This window comes from Porcisia hertigi, chromosome 36 (assembly GCF_017918235.1).
Source record: "Porcisia hertigi strain C119 chromosome 36, whole genome shotgun sequence".
NCBI classification, from domain to species: domain Eukaryota; phylum Euglenozoa; class Kinetoplastea; order Trypanosomatida; family Trypanosomatidae; genus Porcisia; species Porcisia hertigi.
Genome location: NC_090595.1, coordinates 377224 through 403575, shown reverse-complemented (window position 1 = coordinate 403575; position 26352 = coordinate 377224). Strand labels below are relative to the sequence as shown.

At 55.3% G+C, this 26352-nt stretch overlaps 5 protein-coding genes across 5 annotated transcripts; all 5 read right to left on the bottom strand.

Annotated features, from left to right (window-relative positions):
• Positions 1-363: 363 nt before the first annotated feature.
• JKF63_00089 (uncharacterized protein) lies at positions 364-13149 on the bottom strand (the record flags this gene model as incomplete). Its single annotated transcript, XM_067896141.1, has 1 exon — positions 364-13149. The coding sequence occupies one exon, from the start codon at positions 13147-13149 to the stop codon at positions 364-366; it is 12786 nt and encodes a 4261-aa protein (XP_067752298.1).
• A 1435-nt stretch (positions 13150-14584) lies between these two features.
• On the bottom strand, positions 14585-15046 carry JKF63_00088 (uncharacterized protein; the record flags this gene model as incomplete). Its single annotated transcript, XM_067896140.1, has 1 exon — positions 14585-15046. The coding sequence occupies one exon, from the start codon at positions 15044-15046 to the stop codon at positions 14585-14587; it is 462 nt and encodes a 153-aa protein (XP_067752297.1).
• Positions 15047-15854: 808 nt separating this feature from the next.
• On the bottom strand, positions 15855-16316 carry JKF63_00087 (uncharacterized protein; the record flags this gene model as incomplete). Its single annotated transcript, XM_067896139.1, has 1 exon — positions 15855-16316. One exon carries the CDS (start codon positions 16314-16316, stop codon positions 15855-15857), a length of 462 nt encoding a protein of 153 aa, XP_067752296.1.
• Positions 16317-17085: 769 nt separating this feature from the next.
• Positions 17086-18945, bottom strand: JKF63_00086 (uncharacterized protein; the record flags this gene model as incomplete). Its single annotated transcript, XM_067896138.1, has 1 exon — positions 17086-18945. The coding sequence occupies one exon, from the start codon at positions 18943-18945 to the stop codon at positions 17086-17088; it is 1860 nt and encodes a 619-aa protein (XP_067752295.1).
• Positions 18946-21169: 2224 nt separating this feature from the next.
• Positions 21170-25792, bottom strand: JKF63_00085 (uncharacterized protein; the record flags this gene model as incomplete). The annotated part of the gene is made up of 1 exon (XM_067896137.1): positions 21170-25792. The coding sequence occupies one exon, from the start codon at positions 25790-25792 to the stop codon at positions 21170-21172; it is 4623 nt and encodes a 1540-aa protein (XP_067752294.1).
• Positions 25793-26352: the final 560 nt, after the last annotated feature.

The window sequence follows — 26352 nt, the reverse complement described above, 5'->3', positions numbered from 1 at the left end:
CGTGCGCGCGGCGGTACGTTTAGTGCGCACCTACAGGCCAAGCTCTTGATGATCAGGAGCGGTCAAGAAGAGCGGAGAAAGACTGCCACGAGGAATGGAGAAAACCGAGAGATTGAGGAACCAAAAAAAAGGGGGGGGCAAGACTGCCAGAAATGCCGAACGAATATTCACAAACATCCCCCAAACGACAAACCCACACCCCTGCCCACAGGAGGGGGGGGGGAGGGGAGGGGACAGATCCAGGGGCACAAATAGGAAAAAGAAACACTGAGAGACACACACACACACATACACATGCTCTTTTTCTCCCCAAGGGGTGCACGCACAACGAGCTAGAGCATCTCGTTTCACTACATTGGGTCGTCAAGTGCTCAGTGCACACACCAGGGCGACACCACGTCGAATCCAGTGCTTTGAGTCCAGCTCAGGGGGTGTCTGAATTTCAGCAGTCAGTACATAATTTGTTGAGTGCCCAGTGGTGCTTAGCGTACCGGCACGCCGCACCGTCTTGTACAGCGGGCACGCGTAGACACCGCTCGTCGGTGAGACTCGGTCAATTACCGGTTTCAACCAAAGCAGCGGCGCTTGTTCATGGAGTACATTGGGCAATGATTCCGTCAAGACCTGCGTTGTTGGATGAAAGCGCGCGCCCTCGATGAACATGCCATGGACGTAACATCCCACCTCCGCGGGTGCCTTGACCGATGCCGGATCGGTCGACATCCACTGAAAATCGTAGCTGATGGTGTCAATGGAAATATGCATCTTACGCGCGTAGTTCTGCAGGATGCTCGTCAGAAAAGCCTGCGGGAAGAAGAAGCCGGAGATCCAGTACGTCGCCGGGTGTCCGTGCACAAACCAATCCTGCACCATCGAGAGACGGCGTACCAGGTCATCGACCCAGGCACCTAAAGACTTGAGGCTCGGGTACGATTTCTCGGCCCACAGCGTTGGCACCTGATTCCTGTACAAGGCGGAGTAAACGTCCTCCAATGCCTTGCTCATGACCACCTCACCACGGATTGCCATCGGCAGCTGCTCCAGGGTTTGGTGGAGCAGTGTCACCACGCGGTTGAAGCGGATGGCCTCCTGCACCAAGACCGTGTTCATGGAGTCCTCATATTTGGCAGGATATTTGCGGCGAAAGACGTCAATGTCGAACGGCGCGGCAACCTTCCGCTGAATAGCCTCTACGAGCGTTTTTACAACCTCATCCGGCGTCGACGCGGCTGCCGATGACCCCGATTCCCCACCGTGGCCTTGATCGCCTTGTAAAAGCACGATTGCCTGGAGTGTTTCGAACGCCTCGGCGCGGGCGCACGTGATATCGGCATTTTCGTGCAGCCCAAACGTCTCGGGGCTCGTGTTCAACGGCCACGACGCAACGTAGTCCAGGTACCCCTGGCGGCTAGTGGCAGGAATCGATTGGTAGTCCTTTAGTTGCGAGGAGAATGCGTAACCGTCCTTCATGACATCGGGGTTCACGAAGCGCTCAAGCAGGGTATTCAAAGTGCGGCGATCCCAGTCGTCCGTGACGCGTCCACCGTAGTGGATGTTACCGCTGAGCTCGCGGATCACAGTGTAAGGCACTTCGGCGTACTTGTCAAGGAACATCTTGATCTGCGCAGCGCAGCAAGCCAAATCGCCACTCGTAAACTCGTAGGCGATGTTCCACCCAAGTGGCCCGAACTTGCGACGCTCCTGCACCAACGCATGGAAGAAACACATGGAGAAGAAGAGCTTCTTGAGCTCCTTTGGTTTTTGGCAGGACTCCAGAAACTCGCCGGAGTAGGCGGCGATGGAGCGCGATACGTTCGCCTGCATCCCCTTCGGTGGCTCATTCGTCATCTTCACACCATTTTGCAGAACCGCCACAGGGAAATGCGCGTTTGGCATCGACGTCAGCCAGAGTCGGAACTGGGGATGCGTAGATGGCGTGATGGACTCTACCAGGCGCTCCAGCGTCGGCATCCAGGAGGTGGCAAGGTGGCAGTTTTGCAGCAGAACCCATGCACCATTCTCCATCGCCTCCTGCAGCATGCGTTCCGCACGCGGGCCTTGACCTTGGCCAAGCGATACGTCGTACAGCTTCTTACTCATGTTCTGCGAGTCCGCGAAGCGCTTCCAGTCGTCGTAGGGGTCAGCACCTTGAGACAGGATGAAAATGAGCGGCACAGACGCACTGGAGTCTCTGAAGGACGTGATCAAGTCAAACGCCGGCGGCCGGATAAACTTTTCGCCCATCTCCGCGGAGACAAAGTCCTGGATCCTCTCCATCAGCTTGTCGGGCCGCACGCAACGCAAAAACATCAGATGCTGCATCGGCGTCAGCTTGTCCTTCCAGTCAGCGGCCAAGGGCTGCCGATGAGCTGCCGAGGACATAAAAAGTCCCTTGTAATGCGGCAGATGTGAGCGGAGGTGTGCTTTGATGCCCTTGAAGACGTCAAAGTGCTCGCCAAGGTAGCACCACTCGCTCCACGTCGTCGGCGTGATCCAGCTGCAGTCCGGGTTGTCTTTTGCGTCCGCAACAAGGGTGGGGCCCTGGAGCAAGAAGCGGTACTCTGCTGGGTTTATCTGCCCCCTCTGCTCCATCAGTCGTACGCAGAGGTAAAAAGAGAACATAAGTTTGTGCTTCTCAAAAAGAGACCGGCTAACGTTCTGGTAGAAGCTGTAGGTGAAGTACCCTTTCAAGTTCTCCAGCCGCTGCTGGAGATCGTCGGAGCGTGCAGCCTGGTCGATACTCGCAATGAAAAGCTGCACAAACCATTGCAGTGAGTATTGATACATGGGGTCAACGTGGGAGAGGGTGGAGCAGCAAAAGTAGAGGCATGAGGAATGGTGGGCAATAGAGCGGTACTCCTCACGGCTCGCTGTCAGCTCGACTTCAGCTGCCTCGGCCTCAGCCACTCGCGCCGTAATCTCCAGCGTCTTCTCCTTCGAGGCGTTCAGGTAGGCAATGAGCTCCACGTCGTCGAGCACGTCGCCCTGCACCTCCTTCAGCTTACACAGGATGCTTTCCTGCGTGCTGACAAGGTCGGCCTTCATTGCGGCGTTCTTCTGAATGAGGTCGCTGCGCCGCATCTCCAGCTCCTTGCGCTCCTGTCCAACCACCACCCCGAGAAGCTGATCCTCGAGCCCGCGCGGGGTGATGAAAAAATTGAGCAGCGTCACGCGCACCATGACCTCCGGGATGTAGTGCGGGTTCGGTAGCTTCGTCGTCATGAAAAACCTAAACTTTGAGTTCCACGGAATCGGGGTGTCGGAGATGCGAATCATTTCGGTCCCACCTTCCTGGAAGGTGCGTCGCTCTAACAAAGGATTGAGGCTGGCGTCGATATCCTCACCAACGTTCTCCAGCAGCACCGGTCGCCCAGCTCGAATACAAAACTCGATGCGCTTGATGAGGTCCTTCTGGGTTGGCCGCAGGACCTCCAGGGACTCCTTGTACGTCTTCCGGATCCATCGGTTTCCTTGCGTCTGGGGATCGATCAGCAGCGGCCACCGGCGTGCGTTCTTCGCGAAGAGAGCGTTCTCGATAGACAAGTTATCCATCGGCAAACCGTTCAAAATCCACTCCCGCGTTTCTACCGCGTCTTGCAGCGTATAGAATATGGAGTATTGCCTGCTGTGCAGGATAGAGTTCTTGTCGAGCTCTTTGCCCCATGACTCGAGGAGATTCTGGCGGTAGACAGATGTGAAGGGTCCGCAATACGCAATCTCCCCAGCCGCCATGAGCATGTCGCCCATCAGGTACTTGGTTAACTCGTCAATGCGATCAATCGACTGCATCCAGCTCCGCTTCTCACCTGCCAAGCCATCGATCAGCATCGCAGCACGTTCCAGTCGAAGCGCAGTTCGCTGGACTGTGCTGTCCAAGTCGTGCAACTCCCGCTCAGCCTCCTCCATCCGCGCCTGCATAATGGCAAGCCGCTGTGTAACAGCCTCGAGCTGCGTCTCGGCATCCTTGAGTTTCACCTGAGCTTCCTGGTTTGCCTGCTGCGCCACCGCGAGCTCTTTTCGCAGCGGCGCCACCTTCTTGTTCACCTCGTAAAACCGGACCATGGCGTGCGTCCACTGGCACATTGCAGCGCACGCCTGACTAGCGCCAGCGATTTTCTTTGGTGTGAAGTCCTCTGACTTCACGAGAGGCATGACTGCCTGGATCAGTTTATCCGGAATGTTCTCCTTATCGTATTGGATGAGGCGCTGCAACAGCAGGTTCGGATTGTTGAGGAGTTGCTCCTTCGCCGTGACCCAGAAGTCCGGCTTCTTCTCTTCCATCATGCTTGCTGCTCGCATCTGCGGCTTGATTTGGAAGAGAATGCAGATGCCCTGCATCGTCATAACAACACCCGCAGTCGGAGCCTTGTAGCCAGCCACTTCGGTAATTTGAGACGACTTGAGGTTCTTGAGACTCTCCAGAGCACGGTCCAGCTCCGGCAACGCCTCGGCCAGCTGCTCCTGCGCAGCACGCTCAATGGCAGCACATTCCTCCTGCATCGTCGCCACCGCCTCGCGCTCCTTCTGGGCCTCCTTCTTCGTCTTCTCCGCCTCAGCCGTTTGGAGCTCCATCTCGGCGACAAGGCCCTTGATGGATTCGTTCTTCTCCAGGAGCACTGGTTGGCTCTGCGACAGAGTCTGCTGCAGACCGGCGACCGAGTCCTCAGTCTCGCGAAGCTTGTCCAGGCCGTTGACAAAGCGATCTTTTGTGGTTTGATTTTTTTCTGTCTGCGTCTCCATGAGCGATCGAAAGGTGTGGAGCAGCTCGAGGAACGACGTAGGCGTCACGTAGTTGTGACGCTGCGTCTCAGCAAGGAAGCGGGCAGACATTGTCTCAACGCTCACGTGGACGGACACGCACACTTCTGTACACGCGTCTACGGCTTTCGGGTTGTTTTCCAGCAGCGGCGTCGCGGCAAAGTAGTTGCGTGCCACGCTGCGCAACGCCTGCTGCGGCCACGCCGAAAACCAGTCGACGGTGCAGCAGTTCACGAGGGCAGGAAACATGCGGAGGCGACTGCGGAACACCTCGCCCAGTGGCGACATGCAGAGCGAAATGTGGAGCTGCGTGCGGCAGCTGCGCACAAAGCGTGCGAAAATGGTGACCTTGTCCACCGGAAGGCCCTCTGCCACACAAACGGGACGCATGGAGTTCAGCAGGTCGTCGAACTCTTGGCCAAGAAATAAGTTCGGCACCTCACCAGAGTTGAGAAGGTTGTTGACATCCTCCAGCATAGCTTCGTGTACAATCTGCGTGTCGGCAAAAAGAAAGAGGACTTGCTTCTTCTGAAATGCGACACGTTGCAGTACCACCTTGAGGTCCTCACGCCATGCGTTCATCGTGTACCCCTTTGCGATTTCAACCTGGAATAGCTCGTACTCGTTCAAGTGGGCAGCGAGGCGGGACAGCGACTGACGACCAGATCCACCAATGCCCAGAAGCAGCGCGTGTCCGTTGGGCTTGCGCAGCACACGCGCTATGCGGCATACGTGGTAGACCGCATCGGAGAACATGACCAGATCCAGCTGACGGCCACCAACGCACTGTTGGTTGTACTCCTGCAGCTGCTGCTCAATTGTTTTCACAACAGTATGGAAGTCGTTGGCCTCTTGGTAGATGCGCTGTTCTGCCTTGTTGCCAATGAAATCGACAAACATCAGCGCATCCATGTCAACCGCCGGCGCGCGGCGTTTGCTGTTCTCGCCGGTGGCGGCGACCTCGCTGGCCGGCTGAGCAGGCAACACCTCGCTCACTGGAAGTTTGAGGTGCTTTTGCAGCTGCTTCTTGAGGAGGTCCTGGAACCAGGACCTATCCACGTCGTTCGTCAGCCGGTCTTGAAACGTTCGCATCTCCTCATGTAGCCACAGTCGCACCAGCGCCGGCACCCCCTTCACCGTGGCGGGCGTCGCGTTCGTGAGTCCATCCATCACCTTTGCCAAGTCGCGCAAGTTGAAGAGGTAGTGGGGGCGGGCGGGTGTCGGCTTGAGCTCCTTGACAGCGACGTTGAAGACTTCGATGGACGCTGTGACGATGGAGGACAGTTTTCTACGCACGTCCTCCTCGAACACCGCAAAGTAGCTCTCCAGAATAGAAAGAAAAATGCGGCGCATACTGTCGTCCTCGATCTCGGGGAACGCGATCTGGTGGAAGTGGCGCAGGAACCGCTGGGTAATGAAATTGCGCCCACCACCGGGTGGCCCCATCGTGCCTGCGAGGACGACGTCCACAATGGAGAAGAACTCTCGGGTGCGGCAGTCGTACCAGCCGTGATAGTCCATGAACTGCCGTAACAACTCGATCGGCGGCTGCGCACCATACTGCTCCTTGAGTGGCATGTTCATGTCGTCGACGAGGATGATGAACTTTCGATTCAGCGGCGCACCCCACACCTGTGGCGAGGCGCGCTTGCGCACTTCGAACTTGGAAAAGATGAGGTCCTGCGTTTGGTTGGCACTGGTGCGGGCCGAGAAGGTGAAAAAGATAGGTGTACACTCCTTTGGCATATCCTCCATCAGTAGCTGCCGCATTAGCACCGTCTTGCCCGTGCCGGTGGGGCCGCAGCACAGCGTATGGTACGAGTTCTCCAGGAGAATTCGGTTCACAAATTTATACCGTGCCACGTCAGCCGTAAGAACGATGATTTCGGAGAAATTGCTCTGTGTCACCTGCGCCGTAAACGGTGGCAGCCGCTCCGTCCAGGCAATCCAGCGCCGCTCCTCCGGGATGAACTGATAGTCGTGGAGGCATCCAATGACGGGCAGCTCAACGTTGACATTGTTCAGTCGCAGCTCATCGCGCAGGAACTTGTCAAACCGCTGACGGCTCGGCCGATCGCCAGTTGTGCCGAAGGACCAGACGACGGAAAAGATCAATATATGCAGGTACACCTCGCGCAACAGGTCTAGCTTGTCCTGGGGAACCTCGTATGTGCGCGTTGGGGTATAGGGAGACATAAAGCAGTCGAAAAGGTTGAAGCACGACATGACCAAGTTGGGCCAGGTAGACGGGCTGTACTCGTTCACTTCTGTCTGCACAAATTCAATGAGTGATGGGAAAATCTTCTCGCACAGCTCCTGGAGGTACTCCTTGTACGGGTTCATGGTGACAGGGAGTTTGTACTGCTGCCAGCTGTATATGAAGTTGCGCACGCCAATGCAGGTACTGGGCTCTAGGTAAATCATACCGGCTCGCGAGACAGTGGCCGGCGAGGCGACTGCCAGGTCCTCCACCTCAAACCAGCAGTTCATGTAAGGCGTCATTGCAATGATTTCACCGGAGATGAGACACAACTTCTTATTCTCATCCAGCACCGTGTTCATGGACTCGATCCAGAGCGCGTCGACAGGACCGTCGAATATGATCCACTGCCGTGCATCCGTCGTTTCGCGCGCTGCTATGCGGAACACCTCGCCAATGATGCCATCCCGCCACTCACCAGTCGCTTCATCGAAGCCGCCATATAGTTGAGCCATCGTGACCGACTTTGGATTCAAACAATACGTGTGGACTTCTGCAAACTTGGTATTTTTCTGCTCCTTTCGCAAGTGTGTCATCGCGGCCTGCAGCACACGCGTCGCGCTGGTCTTGCCGCCCATCGTCGGTCCAACCGACATTTGGCCATGGCGCAGCACACTCATCTCGTACAGCTGCACGCACTTTCGTATGAACATTCCGGTCGGCTGCAGGTGCATCGAGGCAGCCTTCGCCTCGAGTGTCGTGAAGAAGTCGCCGTAGTTCGCCGGCGCGAGCTCCACGCCTGGGAAGAGATCTGAAGTAATCCCATCAAAGAAGAGGAGGTCCTCCTCCAGGAACTTTGGTGCGTTTGAGTCCCGCAACGCACGCAGCAACAACACGTCCTCGGCCTCATTCGGATGCTCTCGCTTCATAAGCCCAGCCGCCGAGATGACTGTGTTGACGGCCCGCATGCCAAAGTCGTAGTGATCCTGCGACGAGAGCTGCTCAGAGCTTAGTCGAAACGTTGCCACCATCTTCTGGGCCAACTTTCGAGAGTCCGAGTAGCCGAAGGAGAAGAGGCGAATCTCTGCAATCATGGCGTAGTCTGGCACCATGCACGCCACGGGGCGGAAAAGCACCTTCAAATTATCAGGCAGTTCTGTGCGTCCGGCGTAGCCAGGATTCATCGTGATGAAGACAGAGTACGTGGGGTCTACAACGATTTCAGTACCCTCGAAAGGAATGCGGAACTGCCGGCTGCGCGCAGCCTCTTGCAGTGAAGACACCTGCTGCGCCACCACGGAGAGCACCTCGACATCGATGCGGTTGAACTCGTCGAAGCAGGCCCACGCACCGGCCTGGGCGAGGCCCTTGAAGAACTTGCCCATTGACGCGTATGTCATACCCTCCTGGCAGTTGAACACCACACATTGCTTTGCCACGGCCTTCGCCAGATCCTTCACCGTCTCCGTCTTGCCAGTACCCGCAGGCCCAGCCGGGGCACCACCGAGGAACATATGCATCGCCCCCGTTAGCGTCAGGTAGATGCGGTCAGTCAGCGGGGTAATGACGAGACGCGTCGTGTTTCCAAGATACTCGCCGCCGTAGCGAAACTGTGCCTCTACCTGCCGCAGGAAGCAGTCGTTGTTTTCCCAGTAGCTGCGCAGCTGCGAGATCCACTCAAACGAATAGATGCTATCCACACCGACCTTGGCGAGCTCCTCGACAAGGTCTCTGGCGTGGACCTCGATCGTGATGAGACCACTCAGGTTCATGCGCTGCAGATTTGTCAGTGGCCGTCGCACCGTCTCCACTAGCACCATCAGGTTCTTCTGCGCCGTCTCGACATACGGGGCGAGCGATCCATGCTCTTGAAGAACCATCTCACACTCATGCGTCCACATAATCTGGTTGACAGCGATCGCTACCTGGCCTGGAGACCCCAGCACAAAATCCTCCCGTTTCATGGTGGCCGAGTTTTTCACACCGGCGTCCAGCTGCGCCCGAATCGATATCTTCATCATGTGCTCAATCTCCGTCAGCCAGTTCTCCACGTACTTACGCGGCAGCACAGACTGCACAAAAGGAATGTACTCCTCCATCTGTGAGTACATACCGAACATCTCGTTGTCAGCGTTGCGCATGTCGATGCGCGCGATGTTCTCAAAGAGCTTGCGAAACTGAGGCTGGATCTTTTGCGGGTCACGGGCCTCCGAGAGGATCGTCAGAAGCTCGTCATCCGACAAGAAGTAGAAGCGAGCGAAGGAGGCACGCTTGTTTTCGAGGTACTGGTTCAGGCCACGCTCCACCACCTCTAGCGTGTCGTTGTTCTCTTTGAGCAGCTCCAGACAGCGCTCGGTGGTCGTGCAAAACTCGAGCGTCAGGGCGACCTCGTGTGCCTTGGTGGTTAGGAACTTCCAATTCTTGTTCACCAACTGGAAGCGCTTGTACTCGCCCGGCAGCTGGCGCGAAATATCCTCCGACTGGAAGATGGGCTCGAGGTAGAGCCATGACTTTTGGCATCGAAGCCACGCGTCGAACACGTCCTGAACGCACTTCAGCGAGGCTTCCCATTCGACAATCTCCTCCTCGAACAGCTGCTTGAAGGGAGAGAACAACAGGCTCTGCGTCAGAAGCATCTGGTCGTCCAGCTTCTCCTGTGTTTGGTCCACCACATCTTTCGACACAACATAGCACCCCGTCGCCTTGTACGCCTTGACGCCCATCTGTATGTCGGCCCACACCGCCTTCATCTTATCCAGTGATGTCTCGATGTGGAACTCGCGTGAAGCGATTTCGGAGATGCGCATGAGCACATCAGTTTGTTGCGTAAGGTTCATGTTAACTACATCGTCGAGAGTGTTCAGCGTGACATCTGGTCGGATTTCTCGACCGAGCTCTTTTGACAGCTGCTGCCAGTGCCGCTCTTGCATGCCTTCCATCCGCAGGTACTTAATCGTCGGGACCAAAGGACGAAACTGCTGCACGCTGTTCCGTGTGCGCTCCGCCACTTGGACGAGCTCCGGTGTCAGTTTCGGGTTGCGAATGCATGTGTTCATGATACGAAGTGAGTCTGACACTATCTCCTCCACCTTGTCCGCTTTGATGCTCATGAAGGCTATCTCGTGCCACTTCTGAAGCGCGGTATACCAACTCGCGGAAGTGAGCCAGAGCGCCTCGTAGGGCTCGAAGTCTGCAGAGAGCTGATGCACTGCCGAGTAATCCGTCTTTTCAATGTTGAACAGCGACTCGTGTGTGTTGAACGTGTTCGCCTGGTTCCGAAGCTGAGCAATCTTCTCCTGCATCCGTTTTACGTCTTCGGCAATCTCATCCATGCGAGCGACGTTGCGATGCTGACTGTACTGGTCGACAATCTTTTGAACTCGCTCCACCTCCTTTTCGAAGAGCTCCTGTGCTCGGTTCATGGACGCCAAGAGGCAGCGCTTCGTCTCCTCCAGCTCCTCAACACGTTGTGTAATGGCGTCCTCGAGGCGACCTGGCCAGCTGATCGCCCTCCACTTCTTGTTGAACTCCTCCTCGGTCAGGGGGCGCTGGAAGCTAAGAAGCAAGTCGTGAATTGCTTTTGCCTCGTCGAGAGTCGCCTCCAAGTCTACGGTGTGCTCCACAAGGGTCTTGAGGAAATCCTTCGTAGCGACCACTTCCTCCGGTGTGTCTGTCGGCTTACGCAGCCTGGCGTGGAGTTCGCCGTAGCGCTGGCTCACATCGATATCCTTGCGAAGAGCGCGAGCAGCCATGGCATCTAGCACCTTGGACGCGCCCATGGCACACTTGCTGGACAAGGCCTCGCGCAGCTCGCCGCACTCCACACGCACAATGCCCATGTCCACAGATAGAGGAATGCTTTGCAGCACCTTCTCCTCTAGTCTGAGAAAGCGCTGTACCTCCGCCTCAACACCGCGGATGGTTGGGAAACGCTCATCGAAGGTTTCCATATACTCGTTCAAGTCGAGCTCCACCACCTCCGCCAAGGGGGTGTAGGTATTCTTGTAGGCCCTCATGGCGATTGCCACACGGTCGAGCACAGCGTCCAGTCGCTGCACCCACGACTTCGTCAGCGTGCCTGAACTGTCAATCACTTCCAGAAACGCTGTAGCAGGATCGTAAAGAAAGTCGAAAAGAGCTCGCTCAACTGTGCGGAGAGTGCTGTGCTGCGTCAGGAGTCGATTGAGAATCGCGCGCAGCGATTTCCGTATTTTTTCTGGGGTGCAACTATAGCTCAAGCGCATAGCAGGCGACTTCTTCGTGGGCGCATTTTCTGCCCCTCCCTCATTTTGTGTGTCTGCGGCTGGGGTTTCGTGCTCCTCTGGCGCCGATTCCGTATCTGCGTCGCTGCCTTGTGTCGTGCAGTAGAGTCCGACGGAAAGTAGCGGTGGCAAAGCGTACGGTGGGGGCTCCAGAAAGCCTGCAGTTACGCGCTCATGGGCGCCGAAGGGGGTCTGTGAGACGGGGTGAGCCCCGTGCGTCACTTCCACGTCGGCCATCCCATGCACAGCCACATCGCTGTCGCCAGCATGCTCCACAAAGCGGGTGAACGCCTCCAGTGAACTCATTAGGTAATGCTGGAGGGCGTCCTGCATTTGCACCTGGATGCTATGCATAAATCGCTCCGTTGTGGAGCCCATGTACGTATTCACGTCATAGTGCTGTAAGTGGAGCGGAGCTGTGACAGGCTGCGTGCTGAGTGTGTGTTTGACCATGTCAATGATCCCGGACAGCCACCTGTCCCTGGTGTAGATGAAGGAATCCCGAGTCGCAGCCATCTCCATCTCCTCCAGATCCATGATACTCATGGGTCGCTTCACCGTTATGTTGTACAGCACCAGCCCACACTTGGATAGCAGGGTATCGTTGGCTTGACGGATACCGCGCTTGAGAGCGACAACTGCCGGGTAAGCCTTCCAGAAGCACTGCTGGCGGAAGGCGCCTATCGTGGCGGCAAAACGCTCGACTCGGCTCGGAGGGATCGCGTATAGCGGAACGGGTCGGGCGGTGTCGCCCCCAAAGAGGGGGCAGGCAGACAGCGTTGCCAAAGAAGCCAAAGAGGCGCCTATGAGCTGCGAGAGAACACCGTCCTTCGTTATGGAGCCGAGGAGGTCAGCATTCATGACACGGCTGTACCCGACATTCACCTCCTCAAGCACGCCAACCACATTTAGATTCGCCTCGCTCTCCACAAGCGCAGGTGTACTGAGAGCCATCTCGCGCAAGCGCCTGGAAACGAGTGGATCAAGTACGGCGTATTCATCTGGGGGCATAGACTCAACGTACAATTCTGCGTGTAGGGCGGCCTCGGCGACATTGCGGCGATTGTGGGCGGCAACGAAGCGGTTCACGAATTTCTCAGGATCCTCGGCGGCGAAGCAAACGAAAACGCGCGGGAGCACACACAGCCCAGTGACCTCTGCGCTGCCGTTCGCGTCGGACCTCTGCTTTTGAAAGCCGCGCAAATCCCTGAGGTCGTCGGGTTCAACGTGATATCGACGCCTATCCACATCAACCTCGACGACACGTCCCGAGCACCAGGTACCTCCCTTTGGAGGCTGCCGAGGGTCCAGTTTAAAGAAATGACAAGGAAGACCCGACGGAGTAGCTGCGGCGACACGGGCTGCCCAGTCTGCCGGGGACAGCTCCTCGAAAAAGAAACCGTCATCAAAGGCTTCAAGAGGCAGCCACGTGGTGTAGTTGCCATTCGCACAACGAGATAAGATCCCTCTGCTACCGCCATCCGTGCTGCTCTCCAGGTTGTCAGACGCGCTTGGCTGCATACCACGCGCGAGTAGCAACTCCGAGAGAGTCGGTCCAGCGTCAATGCGTTGACGCTTGCGCTGGAGAAGCTGTGCGCGCGGGACCTCACCTCGCACGGAGAGCGCAGGCGCCATAACCTTAGGTTCTAGCTCGACCGCCACGGTGGGTAGAGCGTGTGTTATGGCTTTGCTATCTGCTTGTCGTACAGACGCACCGAGAACCACTCTCGACATCGTGAGCTCAGAAACATTCCCGGAAGCCTGCGGGAGCTGCCGGCCATGTAGAGTTGCAGGCGCCGCTGGTGTACCCTTCCGGAGTAAAGAGGAAGGGTTGGCCGAAGAGACAGAAGACCCCGGGGGTTTCTGCGGTTGCTTTTCTGTTGCTTGTGCGCGTCGGAGCGCCAGCAGCTCTTCGTAGGATATAGACATGGTCGACTGTAAGTGAGGCCTTGCGAGACCAGAGTATGAAAACGAGCGGGGCCAATGAGAGCAAGTCAAACACCTACGGAGATGCGTTGGGGAGTGACACCGTAAGCAGCTCTCGTTTTTGTTGAAAACGACGATCGGAGGGTGACCCGCGCGGTGATCCAGGCAATGCCTGTTTGTGTGTGTGTGTGTGTGTGTGTGTGTAGGGGTGGAGGGGAGGGGGGGAATAAAATAGTGTGGAGGAGGGAAGTTGAGTTGCGAAAATGCACGACGACGCAACGCACCTAGAACGCAGACAAAAGCAGAACACACACTCACACACACACACACGCACGCGCGCGCCTGAAGGTGCGTGACAGTAGGCGGGGAAAAAAAAACAAGAGAGAGACAGAGAGAGAGAAAAACCCCGTGAAAGAAAAGCCAAACAAAAACCAGTCAGGCTCAAGCAGCGCTTCTATTTCTCAGTCGCCCTCTCATATGCGCACCGTGACCGATCCTTCGTGCTGGCTCACTTGCCCCTTGAAATATGCCCAATGCGCTCAAGACAGCGTCAGCTAAGTAAAGTGTCGGCTATTATCACCCGCGTGCTTCACTCTCATCTAGCACAAACATTGTCACCAAGTGCGTAATTTTTCAGCTCGGCGTGCGCGCGAGGGAGGGGGCGGAGGAAAAAAGTTGGAAGAAATGGAGAAAGCGTAGAGGGAGGAGGGAGTTGGGGAGTTACAAATTGACGAGAAAGTGTCTTGTGAGGGCAGGTTGCATTGGTCACAAAGATGCATCAACGAGTCTTGTGCCTTTTATCAAGGGTCAAAGCAACAGGGGCGCGTGTTGGATGGAGGTGTTCTGAGCTTTCAGCTTACGGCCACTAGGCGAGCGACGACTGTAGAACACAGTTGCTGATAAGACACACGAACACACACCGCGAGATGTCCCGACAACTTGCTGAGTAGAACAAAAGAGAACGCCATCAAATAACCGGCCCTTGAACATGCGGACCTGGCCGCAGCTTCCGCCTCAATCTTGTGTCTGCTCTTTTTTTTTCTATATAGAAATGGTGTGTGGTCTTTTTGTTTTTGATTCCGTGACAAGGCAAACAAAAAACGAACAAAAATTGAAAAAAAAGAAAGATGCGCAGAAAACAACGGAGAGGACGGCAGTAGCTCCCAAGTACAAGAGAGTGAGAGTGAAGAACAAGCAGACGAAACCATTCCACACGCGTCTAGCCGATCCGCGGCTCCAGTTCAACATACCTGCACCTCTGTGGGTCCTAGACCTTCCGGGATCCATCCACGTACCCCACCTCCTATGCCTTTGACCCCAGCCGGGATGAGTCGCACATACCGAGTGCAGAGAAGAAAGAAAGGGCTGGAAAAACGGGAGCATGTTCGGATGAAAGGAGGGCAAGGCAATACGAGCTTTGACCTGCACTGGACTACCTTTACTTACCACGAGACACGCCGACCGTCTTGCCGTGGCGACCGCTCGTGCAGGTGTGCTGGCCGCGCACGCGAAGGCCATACGCGTGACGCACACCACGGTGCGCGCGCATCTTCTTCAGGCGCTCAAGATCGTCGCGCAGGCGGGTATCCACCATCGAGCTCGACAGGTGCTCCGTCTTGCCGGTCTTGGGGTCGCGCTGGCGGTTCAGGAACCAGTCCGGGATCTTGAACTTTGCGGGGTCAGCGATGATCTCCGCGATCTTCTCCAGCTCCACCGCCGTCAGCGTACCAGCACGGCGCTCAACATCGATGCCGGCCTTTTTGCACACAATGTAGGCGAAGCGGATACCCACACCCTTCACCATGCGCAGCGCGAACGGCACCTTGCGCTTGCCCTCCACATTCGTGTTGAGCAGACGCACAATGTGCTGAAAGTGGTCAGGGATAAGCGTCAGAGACATCTTCGGATACTCTCTCCGTTGTTTTTCTTTACTGATTGTTTGTGAGAAATAAAATTTTTGGGGCCCGCAGAGTGAAGAGCGACCGAGTACAGCATCACCCATGTATCGATGAATTCACGACACACAAGCGCATTCACATAAGGGGCGATGAGGAGGAAAAAGGGTAGTAAATGTGAAAGGATCGGGGGTGGAGAAGAAGAGTAGGAGAGGGGCAGGGGGTGGGGCGCATCACAACAACAATCAGCCCAGGTGGTGCAAAACTGTTTCTACCTGTCCGTATACATACTGCAAGCGAGGTTCGGAATCCTCAGCGACGCACACAAGACAGGCGTTGACAGTAACCAGGCTCCAATGAAGTCAAAAAGGTGCAAGAGTACCTACAGAAACCACAGACGAGGGGCTCACGGCATTGTCAAACACCTCTGTGGGTCCAGGCTCTGCTGAACACAGCCTCGGCCCCAGGTGCGTCTACAGGCGATGTTTTCTTCCCGCCCTCTGCTGTTGTTGTTCTATTCGGAGGAAAGGAAAAAAAAAGCTAAAAGAAGACGAAAAAAAAAAATAGTAGTAGTAGTAGTAGCGAGCAATTATGCATCCGCAACACGCTCAACTCCACCCTGTGAAAAAAAAAATCGAGCTTGCAGCAACGCACGTCTCACGAGTCTGCCTTGGCGACCAGGAGTCCTGTCAAGGTCGAGATTCACAATCTTGTCGCCTTCAATGTTGAGAAAGGCAACATGGGGGGGAAGAGAGGGTAGGGAGGGAGGAGCGTAGCAGAGCAATACGAGCTTTGACCTGCACTGGACTACCTTTACTTACCACGAGACACGCCGACCGTCTTGCCGTGGCGACCGCTCGTGCAGGTGTGCTGGCCGCGCACGCGAAGGCCATACGCGTGACGCACACCACGGTGCGCGCGCATCTTCTTCAGGCGCTCAAGATCGTCGCGCAGGCGGGTATCCACCATCGAGCTCGACAGGTGCTCCGTCTTGCCGGTCTTGGGGTCGCGCTGGCGGTTCAGGAACCAGTCCGGGATCTTGAACTTTGCGGGGTCAGCGATGATCTCCGCGATCTTCTCCAGCTCCACCGCCGTCAGCGTACCAGCACGGCGCTCAACATCGATGCCGGCCTTTTTGCACACAATGTAGGCGAAGCGGATACCCACACCCTTCACCATGCGCAGCGCGAACGGCACCTTGCGCTTGCCCTCCACATTCGTGTTGAGCAGACGCACAATGTGCTGAAAGTGGTCAGGGATAAGCGTCAGAGACATCTTCGGATACTCTATTGACCGAAGCGAAAAGAGTTGCGCAAAAAGGCGATGGAGAAAGAGGAGAGGAGGAGGAGAGGGGCAGAGTGGTGGTGAAGGATGTACGCAATGTGTGGCAAATGAAAGAATCATAAAAAATATATATATAATAGTGCGCACAAGAGTAGTGCGCAAAAATGTTTAGAGAAAACGAGATGCGGGGTAGAAGGGCGAAGATGGCTTCGATGACTCGTCGAGATCTGGAGAAACGGCGGACACACACACCGCAGCCCCGAAGGGGGAGGGGGGAGGAAGGGGGGGGGGGGGGGGTATCGTTTAAAACAACACTCGTACATTTCTCTCGTATCCGAAAAGTGCAAACCCGTTTGAGGACATTCGAGAAGCCGAACGTGTGGGAACAATCCACTGTTTACTCTTCATGGAAGGGGCATCGTGCAGCACACGACAATCGATAGGTATGGCGCAGGTCGTGAAAGGGGGAGGCGAGACATGTAAAAGTAAAAAAGAGGAGGGCCTTTCCTGTCGCCCCCTTCTTTACACAATCGCCAAACTGTGAAGATGGAGACCAGTTAGTCCACCTTTTTTGTGGCTTTTTTTTTGGAGGGGGGGGGCGTATATTTGCCCAGCAAAGACAAACAATCCGCGAAGACATTCCATCTGCTGATGAGCTTGACAGAGAGACGGCATGGCCAACAAAGGAAAAAGCGAAGAAGTATCACGTGGCTTGTCGGTGGGCATGGTGGGCGAAGTGGCTGGGGACGACCTGGTGGGTTCAATCACGAATCACCACACAATTCGCGGTCACCAGTGCCTGTAGCACCTTGTCAGAGGCGCCCCCGTGGGCCGGCGGGGTCGGGAAGGGCTGCACCTCGCCATAGAGTAGCGAAGATGTGCACCTTGAGTCCAACGGTAGGGCGTCCACAACAACACCCCTGTTGCTCAGAAGCGCAGATGGTCTGGAGAAACCACAGAGAGCCTGCACAGACGATTTGCAGACCTCTGGGGTCCACTTCTTTTGCCCAACAGCATAGTGCTTCCGAATGGCTTCTGGGATGGAGCTTGCGGTAGCGGCAAGGCTGCGAAACGAGTCTTGGGGAGAAGGTGGCACCTTGTTTGAGACCGGTGTACAAAGATACGGTACCTCATCCTTCCACAGCGATGCGCACGGGCGTGGCTGCACCCACGCAAGTAACGGTGGCAACGGCGCGTACTTGGGAAGGTCTGAGAGGAAGTCGTGCTCGTCCCCCGTAGCGTGAACTCGACAATGGTTCCCCTTACTGGGGGTCAAGTACTCCTCAACGGTGTGCTTGAGAATGAACTCTCGACAGTTGCGTAATGTAGACTCTAGCTGCCACATAAGTATCGTGTGACCCAGCTCAGCGATGGTGTGCGCTACTAGCGCTCGCAAGTACACATATGTGGCGCGTTCTCCGGGTAAGACATAGCACTCCATGCCCCACGTTACGTCTGTTGACCAGAGTAAGACCTTCAGCTCGCCAATGACAGCCTCCACAACGTCCGCCTTTGCCTTGTTGTTGGCGAGAAAGGAACCAAGAATGTCATCCAGGCCGAGGTAGTCATAGATGGCCAGGAGTCCATGATTGGAATCCAGCGTACGCTCAAAATGCTGGAGTTCCTGTGACAGTCCGCCCTCATCAGCTGGGAATACGGTGTGCATTCGATCGGGGGTAAGACTTTTAAAAAAGCAGTCGCCCACCATCTCAAGGCGTTCGAAAGTCTCACCACGGTGCATGCGATCGCTGGCGCTCTGTACCAAATTAGACTCGTCAGCCCTCAGTGACAAGCTAGACCGGAGCACACCGCGCGACTTGAGAAAATGGAGCAGATAGCGCAGACGCCATCGCCGCGCCTGCAGCTCAGCAGAGGAGAGCGAGAGAAGGCGGTCAAAAGAAAGACTGCCCCGCTTCGGCGGGGGACGATGCAAAGTGTTCCACCAACGTCGCATAATAACGTCCACCATGTCGAGCTCGCGCAGCGTGGAGGGGCATTGATGAAGGAAGTTTCGACTTGGGACACCCTTCTCGTGAAATAGTGGCGACTCGGTATACAGGGCGTGAAAACATGACGGTGCTGGCGTGGGGAATGTCGCTGCGTGCGCTGCTGCGAACCTTGTCACGCGCTTCTCTCCACCAAACGAAGCAGTCGGCTCCGCTGACACCGATGAAGGGGGTAACGACACCTGCTCTAGGAAGGTGAGTATCATACCGATCGTACGCTTCAAAAGTGCGATACGCGGTTTGTGGTCGACGCTGTGGATGTGCGAGCTGTAGCTTCCCTCAAGGCGTGCGTCGCACACACGACAACGCCTAGTATCACTGTCGTAAAAGGGTTGCTTCTCGGAGCGCGAATCGTCCGCCTCCGCCACAATGCGCTCTGCTCGATTGAGGGCCTTCCGGGAGATGACCGTCTCTTGAGGTGCGCTCATGGACCATTCCTGAACCATGGGACTAGAGAACAGCTTGGTGGGCTCCGGTGGCGTCAGGTGTGATGGCAAAGTAGACGATGCCGAAACCAAGTCGCGGGCGTGTGTCAACAAAACGCCACGAGTGTGGAAACGCGCGCGCCATGCGGTAGTTCGACGAAAGCAAGGGAACCACGCGAGAGAATACATTGAGATGTGCACTGTGTATGTGAGATGGGGTGGGGTGGGGAGAAAAGTGGACCCTTTTTTTTTTTGCGGAGCGATATGATCGATTATTTCTGGTTGAGTCACACACATCCGCACAACAAGAGGCCCAGGTATGAATACGGAGCAGGTGAGTCGTAGCAGCCCCGCCTTCTAAGCACCGCTTCGACGCTGGCCATGTGCACGAGAGAGAATACTTGCTGCGCAAGTGTGACGCGTATCCACGAATAATATGCAGACACCCAATTAAGTCCGACTGAGCACCTTTGGGGGAAGAGAGGCCGTGGAGAATGAAGATCCCCCTCCATCCAGGGTAGGTTACCGGGAGGGGAGGAAAGGGGGGGGGGGGGGAGGGACGGTGAAGTGACCACCGGGAGAGCAGAGGGACAAGGAGGAGTGGAGAGGAAGAAATTTCTGCGAAGAGGAGAGAAAAAAACGGAGGGGAGGGGAGGGGAACGTATGCCTGCCTTACTTTACCCGGCAGCTTTGCCGTAACCAACAGATCGCGGCTGTGGCATAGGGGGTGGGGGTGGGGGTGGGGGCGACAAAGTTGCGTGTGTAGGTGTAGTCCTGTTTGTGTGCACTAGCAATCTGACGGAGAAACCACGCATGTCTCCGTTCACAATGATGAGCACGCACCTTTCACGTGTATTTTTTCTCCCCTTAGTGTGCCACCCCCCCCCCTTCCCTCCCCCAGCCATCGCCGCCACGACTACTACTATCCCTGCCATTCACTATTTTATTTTCTGAGTTTTTCGTTGCCTCAAAATAGACAGCGCCAGCGACGCCTCAGTATGATGTACGCGACAAAAGAAAAAGGGAACGCTAGTGAGCGGAGGGCACCATGAGGGCAGGTGGTCACCTTCACCCCTTACAATAGCCCTGAATTTCTTTGTTTCTCCCACCCTGCCTCCACTGGAAGAACCGAGATGGTAACCCGGCATGTAGTCATGGAGAGCCCAATGAGCGTGAATCAAACAGAATCCCAGTAGAACAATACTAGTAAGAAAGAAACAAAAGAGCAAAAAAAAAAGAGAGTCCAAGCCCTGCATACCAGCGACAGTGTGGGTTTTCAGGTCTCGAGGGAGACCACAAAGACAACAGGACTGAGGGGGGGGAGGGAGGGGGAGAAAAAGGGGTAAAGCGGGAAGCAAAACGCATGAGCAACAGAGAGTGAAGGGAAATCACGCGCACCAAGTGACAACGCTGGCAAGTCCGGTAAAAGCAACCCCGGTCTCAAAAGATAAAAGAAGAATTCAAAAAGGAGACTGTGCAACGTACATGGGTGTCAATGAAGCATGAACACTAACTCAGAACACGCACTCGTTCTCCCCCCCCAGGGATATGTAACGCAGGTCTACCACTTGATACACAGCAGTAATGTACACACACCCAGCAGCCATGGATGAGTCATTCGTTTAATACAAAACCCCACACTATGGCTTGAACTGGACCCACACTCAACTCAGGTCGCCTAACAGGCATTCCCGCTGTGCCGATCCCCAAAATGAAGCGTTCCTTCGGCTGAACGAGATGTATCCAAGTCATGCTGATCCAGCACTTTGCATGTATTTGGTACAAACGTCTTGGCTTTTGTCAATCTCCAGGACCCAGTGCCATACAAGGCGTGACTGGCGTCATCCGCAGCCGCAACAACGCTCAGAACTCTCAATTCATAGATATCACATACATACATACACACATACACGCACGCACAGAGAGACCCTCACTCCGCCACCACCACTATTCCCATGTTAGCCGGATCCCGGCATGATCTAACGATGATGTCATCGAGGTGGCAGGAACACAAGACCTAGGCGATTCCTCACGTCTTCGATTTCAAAGGGCAGACCTCCTTCCCCGCCGTATACATTGGGCCAGCCACGTATCCAAATGAGGCGCGGCCGAGGAGGCCGCAGCCACCCAATCAGAATGAACGCAGAGAAGGCAGGAAGACTAAGGTTCGCTCTTCGGAAGAAAACGGTTGATGGAAGTTGTAGAGGAGAAAAGTCAAACCAGAGAAAACAGATGAGCGAATGAAAGTCTAGTCTTGAGGAGAACAGAGGGGAGAGAGAGAGAACCACTGCTAGAGCCTCAAGGACAACCTGAAAAACAAGCAAGCCCCTACAGGCACTAAAGGCGGTTGCAATATCGGACAAACTCTCAAAAAAAAAAAAACGATGGGCGAGAGGGTTCCCCGCTAGGGAAACTACGAAAGCAGTGTAACGAGCTCCTCCGCTGTCGGGCGGAGGGCAGGATCGAACTCGCAGCAGCGATGGATTGCGCATTGCAGCTCCTTGTCTTGCAGGTTCGTCGGCAGTTCGGGCTGCATCATGCACGGGAGGCCTGTCTGCAAGCTGTGCCGAATCTCGCCCGCGTAGTGTGCGACGAAGAGGTGGTCAGGCTCCCCATATCTGTACCAAGGATGCACCCCCATCATCATTTGAGCAACAGTGATGCCGAAGCTGTAGATATCCGCCTTCTCCGTCCACGTTCCGAGGATTGCCTCTGGCGCCGAGAACCGTGGCGTCCCGCGCACTGAAACCGCGTCCATCAAACTTCTCTGCAGTGAGGCGACACCAAAGTCAGCCAGCTTACACGTGCCATCACAGGCGATAAGAATGTTCTCCGGCTTTATGTCGCAGTGCAGCCACGAGTGTTGATGGAGGTATATGAGCCCAAAGAGCATATCGCGCGCGTACTTGCGCGCTGCCCGCTCAGGGACCACCCTAAGCCTTTGAATCAGAGAACCAAGTGTTCCGGCCGCCATATATTCACAGATGATGAAAAAAAAATTGTCTTGCACGGCGCAGCAGTCATAGCCGACGATGTTTTCATGTCGCATCTGTGAAAGCGTTTCCACCTCGCGGATGAGCTGATGGGCGTTGTCGTTGTTGAGCGGGAAGGCCTTCATGGCGCCCAGCGCCCCTGTCTCGGATATGACGAGGTACACTTCCCCAAAGGACCCACGCCCCAGCAGCTGCGTCGTTCGGTGAAACACCTGGCCGCTGACTGAAACGACACGTTGTGGCAGCGCGTAGCAGGTGAGTGCCCTCAGCGAAGAGCTTTCATGCTCACCGCCATGCCTAGGCGCTGAATCTCCCGCAGGGCCCACGTCACGAGCACTGGTGTCAGCTACGGAATCGCCAACAGAGCATCTTCTCTCGCGGTCCTCCTTGAAGACACCGAAGCCTGAAAAGGCATCCAGATGAGTGGTTGGACTCTGCAGAGACCTGGGTGCTCTGTGGAAAGAGCACTCGTGTGCCGAGCAAAGGCGGCTGTTTGATGAGGTAGTGGTGATCCCAGACGATCTTCGCGCGCAATCCATGCTATGGGATGCCGCCAAAGGTGATAACTGAGATGCCGCGCACAGATTCACTTCAACCACACACAAACCATCACGCCTCTGGGAGGGTAGTGTGTGTGCGCTTCGCGGGAGCCTGCCACTCTCCTCGTTGGAGTTCACCTTACTGTCGTTTGTCATGTTGTCGGTGCTCCGGACCTTTGGCACCAACGTGGATGATCCGTTTTGCCTGTCCTCGTCGTCCTCATTGTGCGTCAACATAAACACAGAGAAGAGAGCATTATCGCTGAGGCAGGCCTTTGACACAGGCGCCGACTGCCGCCGCGTCGTGATGAGCCTCGACTGCTCGCCTACCAGCGCTCGCGCAAGTGCCGCCTCGCCGCACGCGGTGAAGGTCTCACTGGGGACCAAGCCCACCTCACTCAAAGCAGTGATGCCATTGGCCGACGATGATGTGAAAGGGGCCTCCGTGGTTGCAGAAATGGACACCCTTGGAAAGTGCGGCTGCCGTGAGTCATATGACTTGCTCGTCTCGGAAAGATGATTAATGATGAGCTCCTCCCCCTCCAGCGCCTGCCATAGTTGACGACGTCGCCCATAGCCGCTTATTATCAACTCCTGTTGAGACTCTACTAACGCGTGGAGGCGGCGAACCGGCCATGACGGCTTTTCCTGTCGCTCACTCGCAGCGACGACATAGTCGCGCACAACTTTTAGTGCCTCCTCTGCTTGGCGGTAACGCACCAACTTAAACACCGACTTCACCAGCTGCATGTCTGCCGAGAGAACGGCATGCTGATTCCCAATAATCTCTGATACGCTATACGACACCCACTGATGGTCGTGCTGATAGTATAGCTGCATCACATCCACTGCGACGGCGACTACCAGGGCCTCAAAGACCACCTGGTCGGTTGCTAATATGGACGAACCGAGATAGCGACCGAGGTGTGTGAGCGCTTCCGCCACCACGACGCTCTCACCGACTATGACACGCGCCTTTTGCTGCTCCGTACCGGTGGTGCCGACATAATTATACCCCGACGCAATGCCCATGCACACGATGCACCCCGAGTCCCGAAAGTCCTCACGCATGGACAGCGCACACAGGCAGGCCTTTTCCTGATGCCGCGGTACTGGGAAATGTGCGTTGAACGATATCATGACCTTTTGAAACTCAATTGTCTCTACAACGCCGCTAAACTGCACCGCGTGGTTCACCGCAGTCTGGACAAACACGCTCACTAGGTCAACCGAGTCTCCCGCGCTCAGTGCGACATTCGAGAGACCTACTACAAGGACAGTGGATTTCGTTGGGTGGAACCCCCGTTGCAAAAGCAGTGTGTTCTCTATCGGGTTCACAACGGTGCGCGCAAGAGCGTCACTGAGAGCAAGCGCATGAGCCCTCTCGTGACATAACTCCTTATTGTCGGTGGGAAGGTCGTCTCCGGTATCGTCACCACATGCCACGCTCGACGGCACCAGTGAATCGCCGGCAAAGATGCAGTTGCCTTTGGTAAGCAGCGACTGCGGCAGAAACGGGCGATAGGCGTTGAGATTCGTAAAGATAAGCTGGAACTCATTGTTGATAACATCAGCGGATGTGATGACGCGAGCGAGCAGGCCAGGCTTCTGGGAGTCCAGGACACTGCGCATCCCCTCCGTGTCGTACATCGCGGCGTGCGTGGAAAGCTTCGAAATAACCTCCACAACCTGTAGCATTTGGTTCACGGCTACCATGGCGACACCACCCAGCAGAAAAATGCAGATGATGATGATGATTACACAAATGATAATCTGAACGATGCCTTCGCGACCCAGTGAGACATCAAGCGGAACCGCGTACGCAGCAAAAAACACACTATGTGGCCGTGTATAATTCCATTGAAAACGCAAGAAATCCTGGTACACGATGATGTAGTTGTCCATCATCTCCGTCATCATTGGCGAATCACACGACCGCAGAACCCCCTCAATAAAGTCGGTGCCCGAGAGGGTTTTTTTTAAGATATTTACCATCCGGTCCAGTACAGCCGCTTTGCCACGCCCACAATTTTTCGACGGGAGCGACGGTCTGAGCGCGTTGCACGGCAACTCTGCAGAATGGTCACTTGACTTGACGTCATCGTAGCCGTACGCCAGGATCGCCCCGTCGTCTCTGAGGAGCATAGAATAGCTGTCAGTTTTTTTTTGCAGCCCCCTCTCAAAACTATTAAACCAGCGATCAAAGGAGCTTCCGGTGTCACAAATGACGATGTGATCATTTATTTTTTCCTGGTGCCGTAAGACTAGGGTCATGTGCTTAGGATCATCAACAGTTGCTCCGTACCTCGGGTCAAAGTAGTAGTCGAAGTGTTGCTCAGAGTCCCCATGGACGTAGTTCACTTGCAGCGGCACGTCCATTACGAACTCGCCTATCCTTGGAAGATCGGGATCGGAAAAGTCGACCCTGTGGACCGCCATCCACGTGCTGTTAAATATTTTGGAACGCATGAAGTAACACTCCTGCGCTCTGTGATCGTGGGTGCACTCGACCCGTAGTGCAATAGTTGGACATGATGAGCTATCGATATGAGCCTCTGAACACATGGGTATGTAAACCGAGTGTATTGTGACGCTTGAGCGGAACATCCACGTGCGCCACGCATTGAAAAAGGCACTAGACAGGGCCTCATTCAGCTTCATAGAGTTTCCGATATCCATCGTTATCATTGACAATCGCACAAAGGAGATCAAATTCTGCGCATCATCCTGCAGCGCCCTGTGGTAACTCTTCAGCATCATTGTCGAAGTGTTGAGAATGGCGCGGTCACTCGATTCAAGATGATGACGATGCGTTAACGTCGTGTAATACATGTTCACATAACCGACACCTATACCACCAGCCACGGCCAGCAGAAAGGTGATCGTCAGCAAGACAATCATCAAGAAAAAGTTTTTACGTCGTACTCGTCCTACTGTTGGTCTCAGGTCCGCCTCCGACAGGCCCCTCGCGTGCTCTTTTCCAGAGACCTCACATGATAGTATGCGGTGTCCATCACTATTGTTTTCCTGAACCCTACCCCCGAACCTCGTCAGCAAGCCGCCCGGAGAAACAGTCGGCAACGTTTTCATACTGTTGGTGCAAGGCGTTTGTGAATCAGCGCAACCCGGAGTATCCCGGCGGCGTTCAGTGCACCCAGCTTCCTTGAATGCAGAGTGATGATCTTCCGCGATGGCATCACGTGTTGGGCTCAAGTTAAAGGATGCCCTTTTTGCAGACAAGTGGCCCTCGCAGGACAAAAAACTCGCCACCTTGAACTCATTTGCATTGTTCGGCTTCGGGTGTCGCTGCCGCGGAGTACCGGTGAAGCCCTCGGAGCACCCCACCGGGATCAGCTGGGGCTTCGGGCAGGCAACTGAGAAGGAATGCTCCGCCGACACGAGTGGGTTTCCGTCTGTGTGCTGTGCGTGGAAGGTGGCCGCAATATTACGTGGCAGTCTCATGCCCTCACCACCAACTGACTCCGATTGCGTCAGAGGATCCATTGGAGGGGAACTTTTTTTTCTTTTGGTTAATTCGAAGAAGAGAACAAAAATAAACTGCAAGAATGGGAAAAAAGAAAATGGCGTGAATGGGGGAGGGGCGGTGGTAAAACCCAAAATAGATAAAGGTGAAGCGACGCTGACGTCACACTCAGCAGGACAACAACAATGACCAAATACACAGGGCGAAGTAAGTCGTCCTGAGGAGCACTTGTGTGCTTGCAAGAGAAAAAGAGAAAACGAGTGAGCACCGCGGAAGAGTTGACGAAGACAGAAAAGGTCCGGCACCCACCTCCTTTCAGGAGGTAAAACACACAGTATACACTTCCTCCCTCTCTTCCGCTCCGTCTTCTCTTTATAAACCAATTCTGCAGACAGTACTTGTGTATCTGATGGTGTGTGTGTGTGTGTGTGTGTGTGTGTGTGTGTGTGTGTGCGTGTGTGTGTGTGTGTTGGGGAGGGGGGGATCTGTGCCGACAGTGCTCCAGACTGGAGAAAAGAAAAGGTGCTCGAATCAACGACAGCACACACACACAAAAACAGGGCTGAGTGCAAGGTCAGTG